Source organism: Ascaphus truei, chromosome 15 (assembly GCF_040206685.1).
Source record: "Ascaphus truei isolate aAscTru1 chromosome 15, aAscTru1.hap1, whole genome shotgun sequence".
NCBI classification, from domain to species: Eukaryota; Metazoa; Chordata; class Amphibia; order Anura; family Ascaphidae; genus Ascaphus; species Ascaphus truei.
In genome coordinates this window covers 26905497-26933335 of record NC_134497.1, presented here as the reverse complement: position 1 = coordinate 26933335, position 27839 = coordinate 26905497, and the positions used below count along the sequence as shown (strand labels likewise).

Below are 27839 nucleotides of genomic sequence, written 5' to 3'. Positions count from 1 at the left end.
TAGGACTAAGATTATATAGGCGAGCAGTTATACCTAATTATTCTGACTAGTAGCTTATTGATAATAATTGAGTAGACTTAAGTGGGATAAACAGAATAGTAGAATCCATAGCAGTCGTGCGCCAGAGTGACAGAGGTTTAAACCTGTGTCTCTGGTATAGCCACCCGCATATATCTGGGTTAATAGTAGAGACTGACTTTACCCCAGGAACCACTTTAGTTCAAGTCACAATACTGCCGTTGTTTGCAAACTCACAAACATGGGCTCGTTGATAATGAGAAGTGTATTGCACAGTATGATCATACACATTCAAAAGTCTATAAGACTCTCTGCCAGGGAGTGTCCAAACAGCCTTTTTATACATTTTTGATTCCTTTGCTAATTTAAAACAGGTTACCAGGCAGAATATACTAACCACTCCTTAATTCTTAAACCAATCATTTTACAGATCATTAAAACCTGGTTGAAACTAGATTAAAATAGCTCTCTATAGAAACCAGGAATGTAGGCGTTACTTCAGACACAGTCGTAAATCTACTGTGAGCGAAACACATTCAAAATCACACACATTCTTACATACAAAAAGGATACTGAAAACAGAACAGACAAAATGGAATGGACCATCGCCTTCAATCCTTCTCCAGAGACACCACCCCCCACCCCCAGTCCATTTCAACAGTATACTGATTTCAGCAATATTACTTCATCAATACTTACTTCGACAGGGAGATTCTGCTGCTGGAGAAGCCCCATGTGACAGGACCAGGGCTCGGGAGCAAGCACACGTCAGTGGAACGCATATGAATATAAATGTGTTCCACTGACTGCATCACACAGTGATTTAGTGACACCACGAGCCAAATCTTTGCCGATTAATCACTGGAGAATGGATCGATCGGCAACTTAGATAATCACTTGTAAGTGTTTTGATTGAAGGGAAACATTTTTTTTCTTCTTTTTTTAAAATGCATCTTGAACGGCTGCTTTAAATCCAACCTGGCGATGGGAAAACATGAAATCACTTGGAGTACATAACTTCCTTGAAAAGGATGAAATCACCATTTAACCCTTTGGGTGCAATTTTGATGTAGCTGCTTTGTCACAGAGTTTGGGCCCATGATATAATAACTACGTCATAGTAATCCTCAAAAACGGAAAACCCGACTGTAAGATCTAGGGGTTAACTGAATATGTAGTCTGTATAATTTATTCCAATCTGATGTAATGACAGAGTATAGATAGTTATAGGCACTATGTATGAGAGGTGATGTTGGGGTAAACAACAGGGTATGTGTCCGCAAATACCTGACCATAAAAGCCTAGAATGAGAGGTGTAACTGCCACAGCAAGTCAGCTGCAGCTCCCACTGGTAACCCATATCCAGTTAGTGTGTCCAGTTTAGAGTATTCAATAGTACTCACAATAATTCACCATTCCCCTTTCCTCATGGCCACAAACATGCACTGAAGGTGTTTAGCGTCACTCCAATCCAAAAAAAGGATCAGAAGGACAGCAGTTCCTTGAAGGAGCGGAACTCACCAGCCAAAAATTGAATTAGAAAAAAAAACAACCTTTTATTTAAACTATATAAAAAAGTATGACATCCACAAACAAAAGAACTCCTCCCACGCGTTTCATGCCATCACTGGCGCTTTCTCAAGGAACTCCTATTAAATATGCCATTGTTGTTGGTTCACGTTCTTCCTACGAGGGACTGCCCCTTTTGAACACCATTTTCCTACTCTGCTTCAGTTTAAATAAATCCTGAGATTACAAACCCATAAGAGATTGTACAATCAGCCTTTTCTCCTTGCTAGCCAACCTAAGCACTCCTTTTCCTCTCACCCCACACAAGTCTTTCCCCGTCTTAGGAACGCAGGGCCACACTTTTCAAAGCCTTATTTAACCAGAGGCAGCTGTTGACATTATGGGTAACTTTGGTTGCTGTCGCCTACACTAATGTACCTTGTTTAGTGGGCAACTAATGTTAAATCTATATTCTCCAGACTATTACTCTTTGACAATTACCATCACTTATTGTCTTTCCAAATCCTTGCAAAACCTCCCGAAACTACTGAAGAAACAGAAATATTCATTTTATTTTTCTCCCAAACAGCTTGTCAAATTATTTCCCCTATACCCCTCAGGAGAAGAGTTACTCGTCTCACATGGTTTCTCTTACTGTGTTTCTATTGCTGTTTGTGTTCTGTATCCCCCTTCCTCCCACACCCTTTATTTGCCTCCCAGGTACTGATCTGCAGGGGGTTATTTTTGTTTATCCACTTTGCCTCCTCTGTTTACCAAACACTAGATTCACTAATACAACAAAGAAAGGAAGCGCTATAACTAAATGAAGCGTCGAATTGTTCCCAATTCCCAGCAGCAATAGATGTCCAAAATAATCAGCGCACCTCGTTTCATAGGAAGAAAAAGAGCACAATAGTGAAGCAAGTTCACAACACAATACTTGTGTCTGTAGATGGTGAGATATGCACTTACATTACAGTGCCTGTCTCAGGCATATAAAGGTATCTTTGCGTGAACTCACCACCATGAAGCCATCACAATATTCAAAGTAAGTATCTTACCCCTGACGAAGACGGATCACCGTTGAAACGCGTAGGGTTGCCGGGAGGACCAGTTTCACTGAAGCACCAGGAACCGGAAGTGACATAGAACGCTGAGCAGCTCGGCAAGTGACTGTCGCGGACACCGGAGGTTGCGGAATATCATGAACTGGTCGGTGCCCTTATTTTAATATTGTTTTATGAAACCACATTCCTGATATTTTATATAAAGCAGAACCTTGAAAAAAAGAAGTCCTTTGAATATTGTGGTGAGGACACGCAAAGATACATTACAGTGCCTGTCTCAGGCATATAAAGGTAAGTGCATATCTCACCATCTACAGACACAAGTATTGTGTTGTGAACTTGCTTCACTATTGTGCTCTTTATCTTCTTTCTTTTTCTTCCTATGAAACGAGGTGCGCTGATTATTTTGTACAACTAGATTCCCTAAAGCAGGGGAGCGCAAACTTTTTTTGCATATCCCCCGGCACTTAATTTACGTTTCTTCGGGAAGCGTGAAACTGACATTGTTACCTCATTAGACTGTGGCTCAAGGCTTTTCCTATAGTCCAGTTTCCAAATCAGTCCAGGGCATGTTATAAGCTCAGGTTGCTAATGGAACACAATCCTGCTACAACACCTTGTTACATCAACCCCACTTTCTGTTTAGTTCCACCGGAAGAAAACTAACTTTTGTGTAACTTGTGTCATCTTGTCGGGGACTTTTTAATTGCAACAGTGTTTTTATTTATTTTTTAAGTAATAAGAAAGTAGTCGCTGGTATGGCCTGTGGCTCCCATTCCAATCAAAATGTGGGTACATACAAGTGAGCCATCGTATATACATTGCTCTCCATTAATTTCTGTTCTACTCAAAAACTGCAGAGAAGAAAGAAACATTATTAACAACTTGTATCTTTTTTTCAGCTCTTCCTTTATAAAATAGACATTACTTTGACACCTCACTAACTGTCCCAATTTTAGGTTTGTAAATTGTGCGAAAAACGAGGAAGAACAGAACCTTGTGGCGTTCCAGTACCACAGGAAAATCTACTATAGAACCTGCACAGACCTCCCCCCACACACACAGAGCTCCTGGTCTGGATATGTGGGGAAAGAGCTTGGTCTCAAGGGGGTTACACTGTGGAAAAGTAACGCACAAGCACAAGGTAATCGGGAATATGTGGGTTACGTGGTTTTTACATCTCTCTTGCCTTATTACTGATGTTAAATTGCAAATAGTGATAGATCTGCATACACCATTACGGGTCAACTAGAACTTAATATCACTAAACCTAACTGGAGTCAAAGGGCCAGATACATCAAGCTGCGGTAACCAAAAATGCCATATTACTGCATGTCGTGATAATGAGTTATGTAGGTAATCCATTTGGTGCTTGAGGGGTTAATGAGCTGTACTTGTTTTGGCAAAATACAAAATGCTGGGCTTGAAACAGGTCAGGAGTGTTTCTTTGGTCTACTCTGAACTTCAAAGGGACTTACTTGGGGTGGGTCTCCATCCTGGATAGCCCACTCAAGGTGTCAACTGTTCTAATGAAGTTCTATAGACATGGTCTGGGGAGAGGAGCTTCAAAGCATCCTCTACAAGGGGTGGGCTTATGCCGTTGTCATGAGGAAAGAATGTTTTTAAGTCAGGGGAAAAGATTTTAAAAATCAGATCTCACCAGAGGCATGCTTGGAATGCTCTGGGGAGAGGAATTACAATTCAGGCACATTTAGCTACAACTGATTTTGGTGTGTGAAAGTGCATAGTTTATTCTATAATAAACAGGGAACCTGAGGCCCTGGCAAATATTACTTTGACCTCTTATTTGCCTACCCCAGGTGGTGGCAGTGGGTAGTTATGACTTGCAATTGAGTAGTGGCTAATATTATCTCACTGGTTCCTTGCGGAGGAGAAAGGTGGGGTGGCTAGAATAGCCGTGTGTATTAACCCTGGTTGCAGATCTAAGTCACGTGCTCACTTGTGTGCTGTTCATGGCGGTGGTATATTGGGACGGATTGAGGGGAGATATAACTAATTTAAGGGACCTTTGCAAAGGTGAAGAGTGGGGCAGTTTGTGAGCTGTATATTAATCTTTGCTCCTGTAGAGGAGATATTGTTCATTTGACAAATCTTTGCGGGGTGAAAAGTGCGAGCATCAGTATTAACCCCTGTCCTGTATGCAGGTCGTGTGCTAGCTGGGTGACGTACGTGACACCCCTCATAAAAAAAGTGCCTTATCGTGCAATGAATCAGCGTTGCAACACCAAAAATAAAGCATCGGACCCGTTAAAAGCATCAGATCCGATACAAACAGGCATAATACCGCATTTTCAAGTAAAAACTGCCATACATCAAGTTCCAATATTTATCAGAACGGGATGAACGGCAGAAATACTGCAAATATTTTATCACCTACTCCAGGCTGGCGTTAGCCCCGTCTTTCCTATGTATATAATGGCCAATATACTGCCCATTATATACATAGGCAAGATGAGCTAAACCAATATGGAATAGGTGATAACTAGTTGTTAACATACATTAAAACAGTGTTCCTATGGGAAAACGTGTTTCGCTTTACAACGTTTCGCTTTACAACGCCATTTTGAGTAACGCATTGTGTTGGATAACCAAGGACTGCCTGTACTTCTTTGTATTCAATAGACTGGTCCCGCAGATCGCCTATTCTATGATCCATGATATTTCATGGTCAGATCACGCACCCATAGAGTTACGGTGCTCATAAATTAGACTGGATAGCCCGAGAGCAAAATGGCACAATCTCTCAAAGAAGAGTTAGTGCAATTTTTCAGAATTATTAGGGAGAGCGTGAACTCTCATACAACCCTGTGGGAGGCTCACAAGGCAACTCTCAGGGGGACTTTAATAAACATAGCGGTCGGTAGGAAAAAAAGAGATGCAAAATTAAACCAGTTAAAAACGAAGCTACAGGAGCTCTCTAATCTACATAGCTGAAATGGTAGAGAGGAGATCTTACAGGAGTTAAAAGATGTAAGAATAGACCTTAACTTGCTCCTCACCTCCTAGGCTGAGAAACATTGAGTTGGTCAAAGAGGATTTTTTTTTTTTGAAAAAGCAAACAAGCCAGATGCCATGATACAAACACAATACACTTGTTAAAGGTGTATTACAGCCCTGCACCATGTATAGAGGGACTAATATAATTTACAGTGAAATTCAAACTCAATGTTGGGTGGTGCTCACAGGGAAGAGACGTGACGTAATAACAAGGACAAGAGAGTATCCCTATTATGTGGCACTAGATATCACCCTTTAATTTATTTTAAAATAATATTTATTAATAATTAAAATATAGTTTGGAGGTGACAAAACAAACTAATAAAATCAATTAAAAGTGAAGGAGGGCATGGGGGTGTAGAAGTGCTACTGACCCAGCCTAGTTGTAGTGTGCATTAGTCTTATAATATAGCACAGCTGAATGATCAGCACAAGAAAATGCCTCTAATTATAGCTCGACAAAATCTGACTATTCTGCGTCCTGTCAAACAATAATGATAGTATAATGTATACTTCTATTGGATAAATATATACGTTGTTCTATTGGGTGGCTTGGATAACATAGGTTACAACCCAAATCTGTGAGCAGGAACTTGATGTTGTTTCCTCTCACTACTAAACAGTTACTATGAAGCTGTTTAGTTGGGTTATTCTAAATATGGTACTTGTGTGAAATCACTAAGTAGCCACGATAGTATATGGCTCCCAGAATGTATGATACTAGGAGCTAATAGAACTATGAAACATATATACTTGTTGAAAACACTTAATGTGTAGCCAGCTAGTGAAGTAAATACTCGGGTTAGAACGCTGTGGCTGCCCACGGCTGCAGTTTACGAAGCGCTCCAACCAAACGGACGCCCACGCCTCTCCGATAAGCCGACGTCACCAGGTAGTGACGCCTGACGTACGTTTCACCTGACTGGCTTCATCGGGGGTGAGTTTCAGGTGATATCTCTTTACATTATATACATAGTGGTTCCTATGATTACTGATTTGCTGATGGTTTGGCGCTTGGAATCTGCGCTCCTGATTGGCTGCAAGCCCTCTTAAGGGTTTCAGGCTCTCATTCACCAACCTCTACAGCCTATCAGAGCGTGGGAGTTTTCCTTCCAGCCAATCGCCGATTTGCCGGGTTTTTAATACCGGGCGGGCGCCTTTTCTCAGTCTGTAAAGGGGCATGCGCCAACCTGGCACTTCTGCCTCTTTGCATACTGAGCCCACCCGCTGTCCAGGCTCCAGAGTCTAGGTTCTGGCAAATGGTGGCTGGTTAGCCCAGGATGTGGGTACTCAAGCAGAACTGCAGTACCCCTCCTGTTCTAACACCTTGGCATCCCTAAGGCTGGCGCTGAGCGCACTCATGCTTGGAGAGTGCTCCAAGCATGAGCGCCGGTTGTCCTGCATGTAAGCACGCGGGGGGCGGCATTGCGGGTAATTGAGCGCACGGGAAAGTATATATGTTTTGTTTATCTAAGCACAGTGCGTGTGTGCGTGTGCACGCGCACAGCGTGAGCGAGAATTTACATATATCTATATATGTAAGTAACCGCCGCAAGCGCCGGCCGCTCAGCCCACTCAGCGCTAGCGGGGACGCAGCCTAAGGCTTTCAAGTCCTGACTTCTCACAGACCCATAGGCAGCAAGCTTTGTAGCCATCTGGTCCGCTTTAAATTCATGACTTGGAAATCCCACAGTTCATTTACAGGTTACCAGTACATATACCTATTAAATATATTCCTTTAATAAAATATACTGTGTCCTGTCTTATGTGTGGTAAAATCTATAAGTACCTGTTCTGGTGTCAGGGATGGAATGAGTGTATATGTTACTTACATTCACTAGCCTCATACTTGGCACACTTTAGAAAACTAACTTTTAAAACTTTTACACACAGGAACCACTCTCGGCTTTATTAATTAGCTGGAGTGCCCCCCTGAACCCCTTTCCCAGGTGCTGGGTTGCTGGGCATGTATCTGGGTACCACTCTTTATACTAGGGACCCCTCTGTCTACTAGGGACCCTGTGGGTGATCGCAGGTATACATTAACCCCTTCATGCCTGCTTACATAATCTGGAAGATGCTGCAGCAGGAATCCTGGCGGTGAGTGGTAATAGCGTTTTCAGAGTCAGAGTTTGCCCGGGGCAATGTGCTTGGCTGGATCCAAGAATCTCACTCGATTCTCGGATCCAATTCCTGGGGTATCCCATAACTCTGGAACCCCGATACATTGCCACATTCTGTAAAGACTTTCTCCGACAAACCCACTCTGAAATTTACAGCCTAGAAATCTCCCTGTCCCAGCACCCCAGAAAAGGCAAAACACACAAATCTTTAATGTTGCATAATTTGCACACAGTCACAGTAATGCATTTAGGACATCTGGGTCCAAGAGCTGACACTCTAGGACCTCAACACATGGATTAGGGTTAACCAAGTGGGCTGAACCTTTATTAGTGAGCCTGGTTAACCCCTTCACCGTTACTATCCCAGGGCTCAATACATCAAAGACTTAATACTTAAACCGCAAGCATTCCTGATACGTGGATGGAGTCCCATAATACTATTGCCGCTTCCCGCGTTGCCAAGGTAATCCTTATACCCTGCTATGTGTGCTTAAATCCATTTGCAGAGTATACCAGCTAGATCAGCATAGTATAGTAGTCAGTACTCTATTCAGTGATTCACTCAAAATCCATGTTCAAATTGTTGCAGTGTATGCATGTGTTGACTCATTTACTGTTAACCGATCTGATCGGAATTGACTCTTTCAGATCTATTGTGTAGTGAAGTCCGTGGCACTGGTCCTGTGTAAGTACATATACAATATTAAAGTTGTGAATAGTAACATTCCAATTGACCCTATGTGCCTATAGTGTATAATTGATCTCCACGCCATTCACAATATGAATGTTTTGATGACCATAATTGCCCTCACCCGGTACGGTGAGGGGCGTATGATGTTAGTCCACCAATAGGGTGCCTTTGAGGGCAGGTTAGAGTAATGCATTGGTTGAGGACAACGTCATTAGTGCTTAAGGTAAGTATGAAGGATTCTATTTCTTTGTTTGCTTCTATTGCAATGTTGATTGGGCTAAAGACCTTGCCCAAAGTGAAGTTCAAATATCTAAATCACGGCAAAGATGTATGATGGACAGTGTAAAAGGATGTTAAAGCTATCCTGACTGTTCATCTAACATGATTCCGTTCCTATAACACTGTTGTTTGTTTATCCTAAGTTACTATTGAAACTCAATCATGCTACTGCTGATGTAGTCTTTATGTATAGATCAGTATAAATTGTGTACTGATGTGTTCAACAGTCAATATACTGTATCCTGATGTTTAAGTAGCTGTCACTGGTCCAATTGGTCACAATTGATCTGTTGATATATTGTATATATTAGTGTCAGTGACATGATTCATCTGTACAGATATATTGTGCACTATGATTGGTAGAGTTAGTAGAAGTAGTAAAAAAAAAATCTTAAACCCTCTAAAACTCCAGGCCCAGACAGGTTCTCTAATCTATATTACAAAAAATGTATTGGAATTCTGGCTTCTCACATGCTAAGGATGTTTAATGCAGTCCTAGCAGGGGCTCCATTCCCGGATCAGATGCACCAGGCGTCCATCTCGTTCATAATAAGGGAGTAAAGACCCCACGAATTGTCAAAGTTACAGGCCGATATCAAGAGGGTAAAAATGTTGACTGGTCTATAATTATTTGACTGGATGTTATGTCTTAACTGTAAGGAGCCTGAGGCTCTTTTTATGAGCATTTTGTATAGGTTTAAATATGTTGTTGGGGGGTAGGGGGGAGAGGTAGTTTGGTTCTGTAGTCCTCATAGGTTTTTTATTTTTGAGTATAAGCCAGAAGTTCTGAGCGTATGTGTATTTCATGTATAATGGTTAAAGATTGTAGATACAGGGGGCATATACTCCTCAAGAGAGGTAATATGGAGCTATTTAATTAGGATCTGTGGATATGTTATTAAGTGAGAATTTCTGTGTTTATAAGTTATCTACCAAGCCTCCTGTTGATCCCTCCTCCTGCACCCCTTATCCCCCCCCCCCCCTGCCCTCCTGATTCTCCTGCCTCCCACCCTTTTTTCGTCGGCCTGCCCTACCCCTCTTTTTTCTCTCCCGGTCCTTCCTTACATGTCCCATCCAACCAAGAGTCCCTAGACGTACACTGTACAGAATCCATGGGTTCTAGAGGGAGTTTTTTCCAAGCGTAAAATGCAATATAAAATGGGTGTGAAAAGTTGCAAATTTCGTATCGATTGAAATGTGGAGAAACACTCTAAAGTTAGGAATCGCCCTGTTTGTATAAGTTTATACTGGAATTTCGGTTCTGCAATTCAGGTTAGAAAATGTCCCAATCTGAGAGGTTAATAGGAAAGATTTATTGTATAGATTGTGTGGTTGTGGGCACGGGGGGGGGGGGGGGGTTGGTAGAGCTAGGACTCTCCCCCCTCCCCCCCAGGCCTTGTTTTTTGCCAATAAATAATGGAGGGCTCAGGACGGCAGCCCTGGCATGTTTGGTACTCAGGGTCGTCTCCAAGGGGCAATAAGCCCTTTCTCCTGATCACGCAGGTGATCACGGATCCCATCATAGGGTTTTCTCGGAAAAAAGCACTCTCTTTCTCTCTCTTTCTATCCCTCTTTTCTACCCATCCTTCCCTTTCTTTCCCAGAGGTGCGGGCGATCAGGGTAGGGATCCAGGTTTATCTAATGAAAAAAAGGGAGCTGACTACCTTGGGAAAGTGGTTATCCAAGTCTCCCATAACAATAAAATAGTGAGATGTCCAATATATCCACAATAAAAATAGTCTCATTAAATATTAAGGGTCTCAACTCGCACAAAAAAAGGTGACTAGCACTGCAAGAACTGAAAAAGACTAGAGGGGACATTCTGCTCTTGCAGGAAACCCACTTTGTTTATTTTATTTATTTATAAAATATTTTACCAGGAAGTAATACATTGAGAGTTACCTCTCGTTTTCAAGTATGTCCTGGGCACAGAGTAAAACAAATAATACATGGTTACAAGTACAGTTACATAAATGAACATGGTATACATTATATACAAGACATTGCGTGCACAGTTAAAGAAAATATATATTATGAGCGTATGAAACAGTTACAGACCAGATTAAAGTGTGAGACAGCCTTAGATTTGAAAGAACTTAAGCTGGTGGTGAATATGAGAGTCTCTGGTAGGTTGTTCCAGTTTTGGGGTGCACGGAAGGAGAAGGAGGAACGTCCGGATACTTTGTTGAGTCTTGGGACCATGAATAGTCTTTTGGAATCTGATCTCAGGTGATAGGTGCTGCAAGTGGTAGGGGTGAGGAGCTTGTTCAGGTAGCTGGGTAGCTTGCCCAGAAAGTATTTGAGGGTGAGACAGGAAAGGTGAACTTTGCGCCTAGACTCTAGTGATGACCAATCTAGTTCTTTAAGCATTTCGCAGTGATGTGTGTTGTAGTTGCATTGGAGAACAAAACGACAAATTGAATTGTAGAGGGTGTCAAGTTTGCTAAGGTGGGTTTGAGGAGCCGAGCCATATACTATGTCTCCATAGTCAATAATTGGCATTAGCATCTGCTGTGCAATACGCTTTCTTACCAGGAGACTTAGGGAGGATTTGTTCCTGTAAAGTACCCCTAGTTTGGCATAGGTCTTGGTTGTCAGGGTATCAATGTGCATCCCGAATGTTAAGTGGGAGTCAAACCATAAGCCCAGGTATTTAAAACTAGTGACAGGTGTTAGGGTGGTGTTAGCGTTGGTTCTAATCAGGAGCTCAGTCACTGGAAGCTTTACAAATGTAGTCTTGGTCCCAAATACCATTGTTACAGTCTTGTCAGTGTTTAAAAACAGTTTGTTTTGGGAAATCCAGTTTTCGAGTCTCAAAAAGTCAGACTGAAGTATGTGTTGAAGGTCAGAGAGGCTATGGCTGTGTGCATATAGGATTGTGTCATCTGCATACATGTGTATTGAGGCTTCCTTACAATCTGTGGGAAGATCATTAATGAACACTGAGAAGAGTAGGGGCCCCAGAACAGAGCCTTGCGGGACACCACAGGTGATATCCAGGGGGTTGGAGTTAGAGCCTGAGATGGACACATGTTGGGATCTTCCTGATAGGTAGGACTGAAACCAATTTAAAGCATGTTTCCCTATTCCAGAGCTCTGGAGTTTGTTAAGCAGGATAACATGATCAACTGTGTCAAAAGCCTTTGCAAAATCTAGGAATACTGCACCAGTGAGTTGTCCCCGTTCCATTCCACACTGGATTTCATTGCAAACTTTTAGCAGGGTAGTTACGGTGGAGTGTTTACTTTAATACTAATTCTCCCCAAATACGTTTAAACAAATGTTCTCTCAGGCGTATTATGCATCTTTCAAAACATAAAAAAGAGGAGTGGCTATCTTGTTTTAAAATAACACGCCATTTGTAGTTAACAGGGTCATATACCCGGAGGGTAGATATCTTTTGGTGCAAGGGACTCTTTCAGGAGTTCAGGTTTCTTTCCTAAATATTTATGCTCCAATTGAGGCTCAAGCCGAATTTTTGAGAGAGTGTTAGAGACAGTAAGCCAAGGTAATGAAGGCTCTTGAAAAAGCCAGATTGGATCTAAAACAAACAGAAATAAGGCAGATAGGTTGTTGGCCAGCAAACTTAGAGGTCTGAGAGTTAAATCTCAAATTCCAGTAATACGCATAAAAGCAGGAACATCAACATACAATGAAAAAGAGACAGCAAAGGAAGTTTCTAATTTTTACTCTAAACTTTATAATTCTGCACTCTACGCAAGGCGGTCGTACATTGTCCGAGGCAAGATCAGAATATCTAAGTAATTGTAGATTACCGGCTCTAACGGAGGAAGAATCACAAGTATTAAATAAGAGAGTTTCTCAGGAAGAACTGTCTGATGCTGAAAGCGTTACTTTTTTACTTCGGTAGGAATGACTTCACTCAACCTAATGATTTGGACAGCACTGGTTTAGCAGTGTTACGATTGTGCTCGCCACAAACCGGGACCGGGACCAAACAAATTTGGAATATTGATGAGAAAATCAGGAACACAGGACCGGACCGCAGGGCTGAGGTGGGGTTATATAACACCGACCTTAATCCGCACAGACTGATCCGGAGTGCGCAGTTCGTAGTCATACGTAGCAGGGTCAGGATTGGAGAAGGCAGCATCGTCGTTATTCAAGCAGGAGTTCGGCAACAGGTAGTCAGGAGTTTCCCGCTTCAGCTTAGGAGCGTGAGCGGCCTCTGCGCGAGGAGTGGCCTCGGCCCATAACGCCGGTCTCAGCAGGTGAAGACAGCAGGCTGGCCGAAGTACACCGCATGGCAGCGTCAGGGAAAACCAACGCTTCAGCACAGATAACCAAAGCAGGCCCCTGTGAGGACAACAGCAGAAGACCTCAGGATACTCAGGGAGTCAGGCCTCTGGATATTAAGCAAGTCAGGCCTCTGCTTAGAAGCATAGCAGCAGGCCTCAGGAACTTCTAACAAAAACGAGAGAGGTAGTACACAAAAGACAAGCCTTAATGCCTGTGGCTGAACACTGTAACGTCCAAGGAAGGAATTATGCTCGGCTCTGATTCAGAGCCAAAGCCCAACATATAAAGGGCGGAGATCCAATCACAGGGGAAGGGTGTGTGAGCATTCCTCCAATGATGGAGCACAGGGCAGGAACTGCAATGAGAGGCAGCACATGTGCCATTGATTGCCAGAGGGAGCTTTAGCAACTGCAGAAGTCTGCAAGGTTCTAATCAAAGCCTGGAGCGGATTCCTTACAGTACCCTCTCCCCCCCTTCAGGTGAGACGTGAGGGCGAACATAACCACTCCTAGAGTTGGGGGACCTGGAATTGTTCCGGAATTGTCTAGGATGTAGAGTAGACTTGTGGTCCAGAGAGTCGTGGGCACTTATTGGTCTCGGAGACATGGAGTTATTCCTAAATTGTTTTAGGCGAGCAGGGCAACTGTAAACCAGCAGTTCATTGGCGAGTACAAACTTAGGATATGAGAGTGGTGGTTGAGAAATTATTGGTACGTGGCTCGCCACGCGAAATGGCTTGGAAATCCAAGGCTGTGAAGAACCAGGGGGTTCCGGAGCAGAAACGGCAGAAGGGCCCCCGCTGGGAGCCCAGTCCCTAGTAATGGTACCAAAGTTCAGGACAAGAGGCACCAATAGTTGAAAGAGTATATCAGGGCGACCTTCCGGACAGACAAAGTCTTTGCTGACATCTGCACGTAGGAATTTGAGAGTCTTGTCTTCCAGGGGCTTTCCAGATAGTGGTCAGAGTGGGTATAGGGTGGGTGCATTGCCAGGTATTGGTATAGTAGCTGACAATGCAAGCAGTAAACCAGGCTTAGGGACCGAGATCTTGGGGTACGAACTGAGTATTTCGAACAAAGAGGAAACAACAGGCGCATCAGAAGGTTCCGAGAGGGATAACCATGGGTTCGCAAAGGCAGAGAAGCCATCAATAGTGGAGCTCCCAAATACTGTAGAACCCTCAGTGAGAGACAGTATTGTCTGGGAAGTGGAGATCAGAGTCCAAGGCAGCGTGTTGAGTTCTAGAGACAATAGGGAGAGAAACCCCATACTTAAAGTCATTCTGGGGTAATTCAGGGGCCACAGAACTGTCTGTGAACGGAAACTTCCCTCCCGCACCAGGGATTTTTACTTCAGATATGGCACCAGAGTCCGGGAAAGGTATACTGGTCCTTGCAGAGATTTGAACAACCGCATGGGGCGAACTAAGTGCTGGAATGAACTCCAAGGGCATCGTACTTGTCATAGGAGTGAGAGTAGGAAGGGGCTCTGGAGCTGTACTATCTGGAAGTTGAGAATCGGGCAGTGCAGGAACAGCGGAGGGAGGGGAGCTAGTGTCTGGAGCTGGAGGCTCAGAATCTGTAACAGGGACATCTGGCACTGCAAGGACACTGGTAGGAGGAGAACTAGCGTCTGAAGCTGATGCCTGGGAGTCAGTGACGGGTACTGGGGGAGTTAGAGAGTCAATAAGCGGTAAGTTGAAACCGGGGAAACTCTTAATAGCAGAAACCTTAGAAGGAAAAAGAGTTTTATCCAAAACTGCAAGGGCCCTAACTGGGGTACTACCCTCCCCCCTTCCTTCCCCCCTCTCCCACTCTTCCTCTTTCCCAACCCCCCCCCCCCCCTTTATCTATCCCTAATCTCTAGCTGTTCTGTCATTCAAAACAAGACTAACTCGGCAATGGATAAAACCATATAAACAAGCATTATTTCGTTTGACTCAGTACTGCGAATGTAGATTTGTACATTATGACAATTTATATTGAATCCATAGATATGTGTTCTGTTCTTAAGTCTGACGCAGATATGTAAGCTGTTAATTTATTCATGTAAAACAATAAAAAATTTGAAATGAAAATATATTCAAAATTATTGACCAATAGATTAACCTCTATCCTGCCAAGGCTGATTCACCCGGATGAAGATGGATTTATTATAGAGAGACATGCGGCTGACAATATTAAAAGAATTATCAATGTAATTGATTTTATTAATGCCAACAAGATCCCGGGGATTGTATTAAACTTAGATGCGGAAAAAGCCTTTGACAGAATAGACTGGCTATATCTAGATGCCACGCTGGGGTCGTTCGGGTTTGGGGGCAGGATCTTAAGGGCAATCAAAGCATTACATACTAAGCCAGCAGCGAGGGTCATCCATCAGGGCTTTCCCTCAGAGCTTTTTAGACTTTAAAAGTGGCGCGAGACAGGGCTGCCCGCTTTCGCCCCTGTTGTTCTCACTATGCATGGAGCCACTAGCCACCCAAATCAGAAGCAATTAGGACATATCGGGAATTCAGATTCAGTCACAATCTCACAAAGCGGCGTTATACGCATATTGTTATTCTGACATTGCGGCCTCTTACCTCTACCAAACCTCTTCAAACTTCAGGGGAAATTTAAAAGAGTGTCGGAATTTTAAATTAACCAGGCCAAATTTGAAGCCCTTGGTTTAAATATCCCAAAAGATATAGAAAAATTAATAGAGATAAATTTCAATTGGCAACCCAAAGCTATCAAATATTTAGGGGTAAATATCACAAAAACTGTTAAGTTACTATATAAGGCAAATTATCCTAAACTCTTAGTCCTTGAGGGGAGATCTGAGGGAGTGGTACTCGTACAGAATCTCATGGATTGGGAGAATTTACAGCGTTAAGATGAACCTTCCACCTCGTATACTATCCTTGTTTCAGGCTCTTTCGATACCGTAGTTGTTTCGGTCCTTGCAATCTCAGATTTCAAAATTTATCTGGAGGAATAAAAAAACCACGTATTAAAGCGAGAATCCTGCAAAGAGATAAGGAGGCTGGTGGGTTGGCGGTACTTTGCTTGCTCTCATATTACAAAGTGGCTCAATTATGCCAAATTATACAGTGGCATGCACACCCTGACATGCAAAGATGGGTGACCTTAGAGAGCGAACTATGCGCCCCATTGGAACTTCGCAACCTAATTTGGTACCCTAAATCTAGGCTTAAACATTAAACAAACCGTTGTCCTCAATGCTAATTCACTCGCAGTCTGGGAGGCCACCAAATTTAGATGCTCGTTGACTTCTAGGCATTCCCTGATGACCCCTCTATATGGAAACCCTGACTTTGCTCCAGGGCTAGGTGGTAAAAATGTCAGCATTTGGAGACAACAGGGAATATGGAGATTTGAAGGATTTGGTGGGTAGAATCACCATTAAGTAACTGAAGGAACACGGCACAAACAGATTTGAAGTACAGTAACTAAACTAATTTATTGAGCCAAACACGTTTCGACCTTAGCGGTCTTTATCAAGTGACATAGTGGCATGCCACTATATCACTTGATTAAAACCGCTAAGGTCGAAACGTTGTGTTTGGCTCAATAAATTAGTTTGGTTACTTCAAATCTGTTTGTGCCCTGTGTTCCTTCAGTTACTACCTGCATTGGATTGATCACAAGCTATGGTTCAAGCACGGGAGCACCGGTAATTGTATCATTGGTTATACTATTCTTTTTACGTGTGCAGCATTTACCTTATATGCATTAGAATCACCATTAAGACATTAGAATAGAACAGAAAAAGACATCCCTAACACAATTTTTTAGATACCTCCAAATCCGGGCATTTTATATCAAACACACGATACGTCCTCCGTTGATGAATGTTGAAACGCTCTGTGTGTTGGGTAACGGCACACGGGGACTAACATCTAGACTGTTCAGGAGTAATCAGTTCGGGTAAAGACTAAACACGGAAACCAAGTTTCATGGCTCAATGGGAGTCAGACTTGGACGAGACTTTAGAGGACGAGGAATGGATTGAGATTTTCAATGTAGTGACCAAACTTCTATATGCACGACATTGAAGGAGAACTCATATAAGGTATTAATGAGGTGGTATCTCACTCTAGTAAAATTGTCTAAATTTGTCCCAGGTTACTCCCCCTTGTGTCAATGTGAGGCAATGTGGAGAGCCGGCGGACTTGTTACACATGCTGTGGTCCTGTCCTCGAATAGCCCCTTTTTGGGAACAAATTAGGATTTGGCCACAGTGGATTTCGGGCCTTGAAATTCAGTTGGACCCCTGGCTGTTATTGTTAAACCAGTGCAAGAGCTAGCTAGAGCGGAAAATAAACGAATTGCTCATTTTGCAACAGCTATGAGGTGCGAGATAGCAGCATTGTTGAACCACAGCACTATTCCATCTATATTGAAAAGATTCGGAACAGAATTTAGTTTGTCTGCCAGATGGAAAAGTTGACAAGGTTAGTTAACGACTCTGGACCAAATTTCCAAAAAGTCTGGCTGCCATGGTTGACCCAGACGGACATCCAAGGGGTGTGCAAAGCCACCCTTTGGCTCTGACAGGATTAAGTGCGTTCTCCTTCGATCAAAAGCAATAGGTAAGGGATTAGGATGGAAGGTCTAGTCCAAGCATTACGCAGGGACTGATAAGGGGTTATTGCGCAGGGATAGACATGGTTATTAAAGTGGGGGATATGCCAGAGGAACATCTGGATGAAAATGACAAAACGCAGAGTCCTTTAGAGCAGGGGGGCGCAAACTTTTTTCCCTGCGCCCCCCTGATGGCTGTCCCCTCGCTCCCGCGCCCCCCCCCCAACCCCAACTTTCCCGCGCTCCGGCGTAATGACGTCACGTTGCCATAGCAACGTGACGTCACATGACCTCGACGCCGCGTTGCCATGGCGCCGCAGGGAGGAAGCCGCCGGAGCCACGGTAAGTTAGGTTTACAGAGGCCCTGCAGCTCCCCCGGCACTTAATTTAAGTGCCTTCGGGAAGCGCGCGGGGCCTCTGTAAACCCCGCGCCCCCCGTCGGCAGTGTCGCGCCCCCCCTGGGGGTCGCGCCCCACAGTTTGCGCACCGCTGCTTTAGAGGACTAGGAATGAAGAATTTAGCAGCTCTCCCCCTATCCCCCACTCTACCCTACCCATGGTGACGTTTTATGGGTTTGTGTGTCATAAGGCACGGATCTAGCATTTATTTAAGAGAGTTCAGGTAACAAAATATACGGCTCTCTGTTATGCCTTATGAAAAAATTCAATAAAAATTTGAAGTTTAGGGGGCGTGGCCTGGACGCAGAGCGGGAAAGTCGCAGGGCACCTCTGCTCCTTCAAGGGGGATTCATTAACAAATAGTAAGAACAGATCAAAGATTAAAAAGAAATTAAAAATCAACTCAACCAACTGAGCAAGACCCCCTGGTCGCAAAAAAGACTTCGCTATCACCCCAAGGGGTCGTTTGGGGCTCATAGACACCGGAGTTGATTTGCCCCCCTGCTCCAGACCTGTAAATTGCCGCCGGGACCGTGCGGTACACTTAACAAAAAAAGAAAAGAACAGCGGAGCTTCGGGAGTCTGATGGGGATTGGACTGAGCGTAAGGACAGCTGCTGGAAACAGTGGAGCTTAAAAGCTCCAGCTAAAGCTTAACAACCTCAAGGTAAGAGGGAGGCAGCCCTGTCACCAATGCGGTGGGCTCCGCTCTCTCCCGGCACACAATACAAAATAAATAAATAAACAATTGTACCGGGTTGGGAGCGCTGTCGAACTGGGGAGGCTTCGTGGGGAGCTCCCTGTCCTGCTTGGTCGGAGCCTTGCCCTAGCGCGGCTGCCGGGCTGCGAAGGAGAGGAACTGGAGCGGCCATCTTGATTGGGCTCCTGGGGACACGCGGGGAGAGCCTCCTGCAGTGCGGTCCGTACCGCTCTGTTGGACAACCCCAGCGGGGACCAGCTCTGTGCCTAAACCACCCGAGAGGGCGCCCCTTCCTTCTCTCTCTCCCCCCCCCCCCCAGTGATCGTGATCTGCTCCGGCGGGCGGCGACTGCGGGACGTGGGACCTCCAACAAGATGGCTGCCGTCGCCCTGTAGAGAGAGGGGGGACAGGGAGGGGGGTGTCCGACCTGCCTGTGCTCCCGCTGGGGTGCGCGGTCCTGCCTGCCCACACGGCTGATTAACCCTGCTCTGCCCTGGGAGGGAGGGGGAGCTGTTGCCCCTGGGACCCACTTTGGTGGATAGCAGTCCTCATTTTGCCCTGAGGCAGCACAATAAAGGCTTCTCTTGCCTGGCCCCCACCCCCGGAGAAAGAGGAGAAAACAGTAAGGAGAAGGAGAGGTGCCCGTGCGTTCCAGCCTGCAACTCAGTTGTTTCCAGCCGGATCCAAAATGGTCGTCGCTGGCCAGAGTTAAAGGCACAGAACACAAACAAATGCAGCAACTGAAAAATTGAAAAACAGTGCTCTGAGTTGCTTTCCAACACTCTCTCTCCCCATCCGTAATCCTAATAATAAAAAAAAAATGTGAATGATCATGGTGCTTCAGGAATGACGGGGTTTATGTCAATGTAAAAAGTCAAAACGAAACTTACATCACCCAAACAATATCAGCTTCAACTATATACCTACGACCAATAACAATAAATATGCCACCTACCAAAACACCAAAAAAAAACCCGCGGGAGGCCGCACTCTTCTTTAAAAAACCAAAGACAGGAACCAAAGATCAAGACGCGTCTCTCGCTGGCGAAGACGCAGAACCAGAACCCGACTCTGAAGAAGAGATAGATACTCCGCTTACACGTAAAGAAATGTTGCGGTTTGTCCAAGACATCAAAAGTTCCTTCCGCTCCGACATGCAGAGTTTCCGTCAGAGTGTCAGAGAGGAAATAGCGTCTATAGGAGACCGTATCGTGGACTTGGAGGAGAAAGTGGACACCACCGCCTCTGCCCAGGAGATCCAAGCCCAAGAAATCCACGAGTTAAAAACGCAAGTTAAAACAATCTTCGAAAAATTGGAAGACACGGAAAACCGATCAAGACGCAATAATATGCGGATCAGGGGAGTCCCGGAGGAAGTGGACAATGCTCAATTGGACGCATATCTCATCCAGCTCTTTGGGTCTTTGGTACCAGAAATGACGGAGGACAAACTCCAGATGGACAGAGCACATAGACTGCCTAGACCTAGAGGCCTGGACCCAAAAAAACCACGAGATGTGATTACACGTCTACACTACTTTCGTAGCAAGGAGGAGATACTGAGAGCCGCTAGCTCTGTTCCAAGGATAGAACAAGACAACGTCCAGCTTCTCATTTTCCCAGATTTGGCTCAAACAACGTTGAACAAGCGTAAAATGTTCGCTCAGGTCACAAACACACTGAGAAATATTAAATATGCTACCGTTGGGGTTTTCCGTGCAAGATAATATTTACCTACCAAGAACAAACACATATATTTCTCGCTCCAGAAGAAGGTGAAGAGAAATTGCGAGCAATGGGTCTCCTTGAGCCAGAGGACATGGAGGCCTCCCAGCGGGCCCAGCCCCCACCTAAACAACAACGCCCAGCATGGGTAAAGACTCCGATTTCACGAAGAGAAAAGAACCAGCCCGCTTGAAATTTGGAGCTGATCATTTATTGAGTTTCTAGTTAATTTTACAGACTGGCGGAATGTTGTTCGGAACATAAGGCACAGCTGAACTTGTCGTTTACTCCAGATAAGCTCTTTTTCTTGAACAGGAGTGGAGACACCTGGCGTCAATTCACTAACTTGAACCACTCCCAATGACCAAGGCGCTCTGGTTATCAAGAATCTCCCGAAGATAACTTCCCATACTGTGAAAGGTTTTAGTTTTAAAATACAGGCTACCACGAGGGTTGCTTTGGAAATGTTTTATTCAAAATTGACTGTTTCTAAATGGACCGAAAGTCCCAAAGCACCTAGAAACTGATAGACAGTCTGATCTAAGTTGAATGTTTTGTGCAGTTGACACATGTTGGCCCGGGTTGGGGGTTTTCGGGCTCGGTCCTCGGGGGCCGTCGGCGGGCCGGCCTCTGTGGGTGTCCCTGTTTCGGTGCGGGTGGCTCGGACGGTGGATCTGTCTTTGACTGGGTCGCTGGATGGGCCACCTGTGCTGGGGGGCGGCCCGCTGGTGGCTCTCGGTGCGCGGGTTTGGACACCCTGGGCCTAATTCGAAACCGTTTCCTGGGTAGAGGTATGTCCTGGATGCAGGATATCTATGTTATTTATTCTTTGCACTGTTCCGTTTGTGTTTCCCCTCCCCTATAGACTAAATATAGATTTTGAGATGGCCGAGCACTGGATGCCAGTCTGATCTACTCAATGTGAGAAAACTAAGGAAAGATAAGGTGATGTAAATAGTTACGATGTTCCATTTCCCCCTCGTTTTTCTGTATCCTGATGTGTAAGATTACACACACAATCCACCCCGTACTTACCGGGGTGTTGCTTTTGCTTTTGTTTTCTGAAAATTTGGCTCCCAAACAAAGGAGCACTGTGGCATTAAGCCGTTGGGCTGCAACCCGCCCCCCACAGGTTTGCGCATCCCGTGACTGCGATACACTCGCTTCACGGGACCTGAGATGGTTGGTCCCCCCAAACATAGTTTGGAAACCGGGGTCCTCTTTTTACCCTACCCTACCCTGTCCACCCTCCCCCCACACCCAGTTCTACAAGCATTTGTTACTGCAGAAAGTTAATATGTGTATCTCTCAAGGTGTATGTTCACGATACAGACTGTTTACAATAGTTAAGATTCTGTTTCTTCTGCTATATATAGGTCATCACTCTGTTCACCTGTATCATAGACCTTTCAAGCATCACTATGCCGATTAATATAATTTCCCAAAACACCAAGGGCCTCAATACCCCCCGTAAGAGACGAATAGCCCTTTCAGAGGCCAAAAGACTAGCAGGAGATATCATTTTGCTACAAGAAACGCATCTGAAAAAGGAGGATCAATCACTGCTGTACAGTAGCGATTACCCTCTAATCTATCACTCATCATCCCATACAAAAAAAAATGGGGTGGCTACACTTTTCCACAAAAATCTAAATTTCAAAGTAGACAAAATTAAAAATGACCCTGCTGGGAGAATTTTAATTGTTACAGGATTACTAGACTCTACCCATGTGACAATAGCTAACATATATGCCCCTAATGAAAACCAAGAATCCTTTTTCCACGAGCTCACAAATTTAATAAACTCTGTCCAGAAAGGTTTTCTAATTCTTGCAGGGGATTTAAACGCAATCATGGACCCAAATTTAGATAAATTTCCCAGTCTCCCACCACCACAAAAGATAGTTCCCTCAACTCGTGGTCTCGTATCCATGACCAAGGATCTGATGGTGGTAGACTCCTGGAGATTAATGAACAACAAGGAAAAAGACTTCTCCTTCTTCTCTCACCCCCATCATAGCTATTCACGTATAGACTATATTTTAATTGACCAACAAATTAGCGATAACATTTCCTCAGCAATAATTGCCCCCTCTGCTTGGTCGGACCATTCTACAATTATAACTAAACTGGATGGCCTCACCACCAAAAACAAAACAAGGTTGTGGTCCCTAAATGAATCATTATTGTCGAACCCACAAAATCTCCAACAATTGGAAGAGGAACTGGTCCAATATTTTGATATAAATAACACCCCAGACGTTTCCCCTTTAACCCTATGGGAGGCCCATAAATCCGTGCTTAGAGGCAAGCTGATCGCTCTGGCTTCTCGGAAAAGGAAGGAAAAAGCGGAACACATTGTGACATTAACACAAAAGTTATCAGAACTAGAAAGTATCCATAAAGCAAACCCCTCCCGAAAAAACTATAGACAAATAATCTCAGTTAGAGGGCAATTAAATCTTTTGTTAGTGACAAACGCAGAGAGAGCTATACGATGGACCCAACAGAAATACTATGAAAAAAGCAATAAGGCAGATAAAATGCTAGCACGTAAGCTAAAACAAAAGCAGGTCAAAGCTAGGATCCATAATATTTATACCAAGAATGGAAAGATATCAAATAGCCCCAAAGTTATTAGTGACGCTTTTAAGGAATATTATACATCTCTTTACAATCTGCCTGGCCCAGTGGGAGAATCGGCTAAAAACAAAAAAGCGAAAAAAATTCAAAACTTTCTAACTCAATGCCGGCTCCCCACGCTGGAACCAGAAGATATAATAAATCTTGAAAAAACTATAGAACCCCCTGAAATCTTGGAGGCTATCAAATCTTTGAAAAATGGGAAGGCCCCTGGTCCGGATGGATTTTCAAATCTTTACTACAAAAAATTCTCCATAATACTCCTCCCACACTTAACCAAAGTATTTAATGAGATGCTTCTAGGCCTCCCCCCACCCAGAGATATGCTACGAGCAACCATAGTAGTAATCCCAAAAGATGGAAAAGACCCCATGATGTGCTCTAGCTATCGACCTATATCATTATTAAATACAGATCTAAAATTATACGCGAACATTTTGGCCACTAGATTAAACAATATTCTTCCAAGATTGATCCATCCGGACCAGGTTGGTTTTGTCTTGGGCAGACAAGCACTTGACAACACAAGGAGGACAGTGAATTTAATACATGTAGCAAAGCAAACCTCACGCTCATCATTATTACTTTCACTAGACGCTGAAAAAGCTTTTGATCGTCTGGATTGGCAGTTTATGAACGCCACACTCTCACAAATGGGTTTTACTCCCAAAATTTTAAACAGCATAAACACGCTATACTCTGTTCCAACGGCCATAGTAAAAACGAATAACTCCTTGTCTGACCCTTTCCCAATATCGAACGGAACCAGACAGGGGTGCCCACAGTCCCCCTTGTTGTTTGCTTTGGCAATTGAACCACTAGCCTGCCAAATAAGAAGGAACCCCAATATCACGGGTATCAATGTTGGACAGAAGGAATTCAAGATAGCTCTCTATGCGGATGACATACTATTGACGCTCTCAAACCCTCATCTCCCTCCCCAACCTTTTCCAAGCTCTATCGGAGTTTGGCTCCCTCTCAGGATACAAAATTAACCCCTCTAAATCTATGGCTCTGAGCTTAAACCTTGCCAAGGATATGGTAAAGTTACTTCAACTTAATTTTGACTTCAAATGGAACCAGACCCACATTAAATATTTTGGGGTTCAAATAACAAAAGACTACTCATCCCTATACAAAACAAACTTTAAACCTTTATTTGACCAAGTTGCAAAAGACTTGTCCACCTGGAATCCTTACATCATCTCTTGGTTTGGAAGGATCGCCACTATTAAAATGAACATCTTACCTAGAATCCTGTACCTCTTCCAAACTCTCCCAGTTAAGATATGTCAGAAGGACCTAAACAATATTCAAAATAAAATTCTGAAATTTGTATGGCAACATAGACGTCCTAGAGTCCGCAAACATATCCTTTATAAATCTAAGCTAGAAGGAGGCTTAGCCCTCCCAAATCTACAAAAGTACTATACAGCGGCACAACTAGGGCAACTAGTTAGTTGGCATTCAAACCCAACCGAAAAAAGATGGGTTGAACTAGAAGAATCGATCTGCTCCCCATGCGAAATTAAGACTCTCCTCTGGCTTAATAGAAAATCCAGACCAGCTGAGGTTTACACAAACCCGGTGTTATCTTTTGCATGTAATCTTTGGGACTCCCTTAAAGTTAGGTTCCAACTGACTGGTACCCCATCCCTCATGCAACCCCTGTTTTCAGATCCCTCCCTCCCTTTTTACACTAATAACCAACAATCCAACCTTTGGGTCCAAAAAGGACTCCTAAGAGTTAATGATATTCTCACCAAAGGTAAAGTCCCTCCATTCATCTCATTACAAACGAGCCACGATATTCCCTCCTCTGAATTCTTCAGATTTCTCCAAGTTAGGCACTACATCCAATCCATCTACAAGCCAAACCAACCACATGTGTTAACGCTATATGAAGACTGGTGTGTACGTCAGCCTGTTATGAAGGGCATTACTTCCAGGCTATACCATAGTTTGACGCCTGTCAAAAATAGCCAAATCCCTGATAAATATATGACATCCTGGGAGGAGGAGTTAAATACCAATTTGGACCTTGATGTCTGGAAAGATGTCTGGGAGGCGGCCTCCAAAAATTCCTCCTGTGTGGTGATTAAGGAGAATATTTACAAGCTAATATATAGATGGTATATGACTCCCACCAGGTTGAACTCCTTTCTCCCGGGTGTCTCTCCTTTATGTTGGCGTGGTTGTGGCGAAAGGGGGACTATACTGCACATATTTTGGTCGTGCCCAAAAATTCAGCAAACATGGAGGGAAGTGTTTGCTTTAATACACAGGGTTCTGGGAATCACTGTCCCACAGGACCCGATCTATACAGTCTTGGGAAAACCAATGGCCAATTGTAACAAAAAAGAAATTAAAGTTATCTCCCAAATTCTAAATGCTACTAGATGCACCATCGCCAAAAACTGGAAACAACCGACTCCCCCATCCTTAAACCAAATCAATAACAAAATCTGGCATATTGTCTACATGGAAAAACTCACTGCCTACCTAACTGGTTCCACTTCACAATTCTCCGAAACATGGGCCCCTTGGTTTAGACATGCAGGTCTATCCCCTTATTTAGACTAGGTTATTCTGAACAGAGTGATTTATGACTTATGATTTATGCTTTATGTTGTAACTCGCCTGGTAGTTAATATGTTACGTGGTTTCAAATGCTGTCCCCTTCCCATACTCTCCTCCCCGCCTAATGTGTAATCAGACTATTTGCAATTCTGTACCGTTGTATTGTTCCCCCCCCTTTTTTTTTTCTTTTTGTACCCCTCTTACTTTTGGAAAAATTATGAATAAAAACTTAAGTAATAAAAAAAGAAAAAAAATTTGAAGTTGAACAAAAAAAATACAATAATTGTGCATTTGGTTCCTGATTTAACAATGGAGATTTAGCAGAAATTTGGGTTATTCTATAACTATTAGAGACCTGGTACATGGTGCGGTAACGGGAACACCCGGTGACTGATATGTGAGCTTCTAATGAGACACGTATTATATTCATTGTAAAAACATTTTATAATTATACCTTCACAACTGAAACTATCAACTTACTATCTATCAAAGGGTTTGAAAAGATTTCTGCCACTTTAATTGGTGTTTTGCAGCTAGTGAGATTTCCTTTTAAATCGTTAAATATTATGATCCACTTTAAATGTATAATCCACTACATCTACTCTCCCGGCCCTAATGCTGCACATGTTGTGCTAAACCCTTCATTTTTACAATGTACATCTACAGTTTACTTTCATCCTGAACATTTTGTGATATGCCAACTTACCTCTCCTGCATAACCTTTTGTAAGATAGTTTGTGTAACAGTGACTTTTTTTGTCTCATCTAGTAGAAAGCCAAGCACCAATAATCCACCCAGGCCAACACTGCAAGGTTGCTTTTATCAGTCAGGATTACCTCCTCAAACATCTGAAGGTCCAACACCCAAATGAGAATATGGAAAAGATGAAGACAGAACAATCTTGCAACATTCCAATAAATATGACAGAAAATACATCTTTCAACCAGTCAAGGCAATTAATAAACAATGTAACTGCTCATTCCAAAGGATATATATTAGCTGCTGCCACAGGAAAAGATCTTGGAGAAAGTGGGAAGAGTCTGACTTGGTTATCAGACCAGAACGCACAGAACAGAACACAGACCAGGGAGAGACCGCATGTATGTGGGGAATGTGGGAAGGGATTTAGTGTGTTATCCAGCCTGAACAGACACAAGAGGACACACACAGGAGAGAGACCGTATGTATGTGGGGAATGTGAGAAGGGATTTAGTCAGTTATCCATCCTGAATGCACACAAGAGGACACACACAGGGGAGAGACCGTATGTATGTGGGGAATGTGGGATGGGATTTAGTATCTCATCACACCTGATCAGACACAAGAGGAAACACACAGGGGAGAGACTGCATGTATGCGGGGAATGTGGGAAGGGATTTAGTGAAGGATCCAACCTGATCAGACACAAGAGGACACACACAGGGGAGAGACCGCATGTATGTGGGGTATGTGGAAATGGATTTAGTAACTTATCCCACATGATCAGACACAAGAGGAAACACACAGGGGAGAAACCGCATGTATGTGGGGAATGTGGGAAGGGATTTAGTCGGTTGTCACATCTGGACACACACAAGAGGGCACACACAGGGGAGAGACCGCATTTATGTGGGGAATGTGGGAAGGGATTTAGTGACTTATCTAGACTGGAGACACACACGAAGATTCACACAAGGGAGAGACCGCATATATGTGGGGAATGTGGGGATGGATTTAGTTGTTTATCACATCTGAACTCACACAAGAGGACACACACAGGGGAGAGACCGCATGTATGTGGGGAATGTGGGAAGGGATTTAGTTGGTTATCCAGCCTGAACATACACAAGAAGAGACACAGATGAGACCGCATGTGTGTGGGGAGGGATTTAGTCAGTTATCCAGCCTGAACACACACAAGAGGACACACACAGGGGAGAGACCGCATGTATGTTGGGAAGGTATTTAGTTGGTTATCACATCTGAACACACACAGGAGAGACTGCATGTATGTGGGGAATGTGGGAAGGGATTTGATTAGTTATCCAGCCTGAACAGGCACAAGAGGAAACACAAAGAGGAGAGACCTTTCTCTAAAGCCAGGCATGATTAATGATAAAAAAAAATTATAACTTTTTAAATGCAGGTTTTTTGTATCATTCTTATTGTAGTGTTATGTAAAGAAAAATGTTCTTGATGTTTTATATTTCCATTTTGTTGGGTCTAATAAAATGTGCGTTCCCCAATATGCTGAAGCTGTC

The 27839-nt window shown here is 43.7% G+C and overlaps 1 protein-coding gene across 1 annotated transcript; it reads left to right on the top strand.

Annotated features, from left to right (window-relative positions):
* The first annotated feature begins 894 nt into the window (after positions 1-894).
* LOC142466717 (uncharacterized) lies at positions 895-27839 on the top strand. Its single transcript, XM_075572046.1, has 3 exons — positions 895-917; positions 3554-3738; positions 26368-27839. Exon 3 carries the CDS (start codon positions 26475-26477, stop codon positions 27441-27443), a length of 969 nt encoding a protein of 322 aa, XP_075428161.1. The 5' UTR covers positions 895-917; positions 3554-3738; positions 26368-26474; the 3' UTR covers positions 27444-27839.

What these genes read in the sequence shown, in the direction of transcription:
- LOC142466717 (XM_075572046.1), top strand. Translation starts at nt 26,475, where the DNA reads ATGGAAAAGATGAAGACAGAACAATCTTGCAACATTCCAATAAATATG.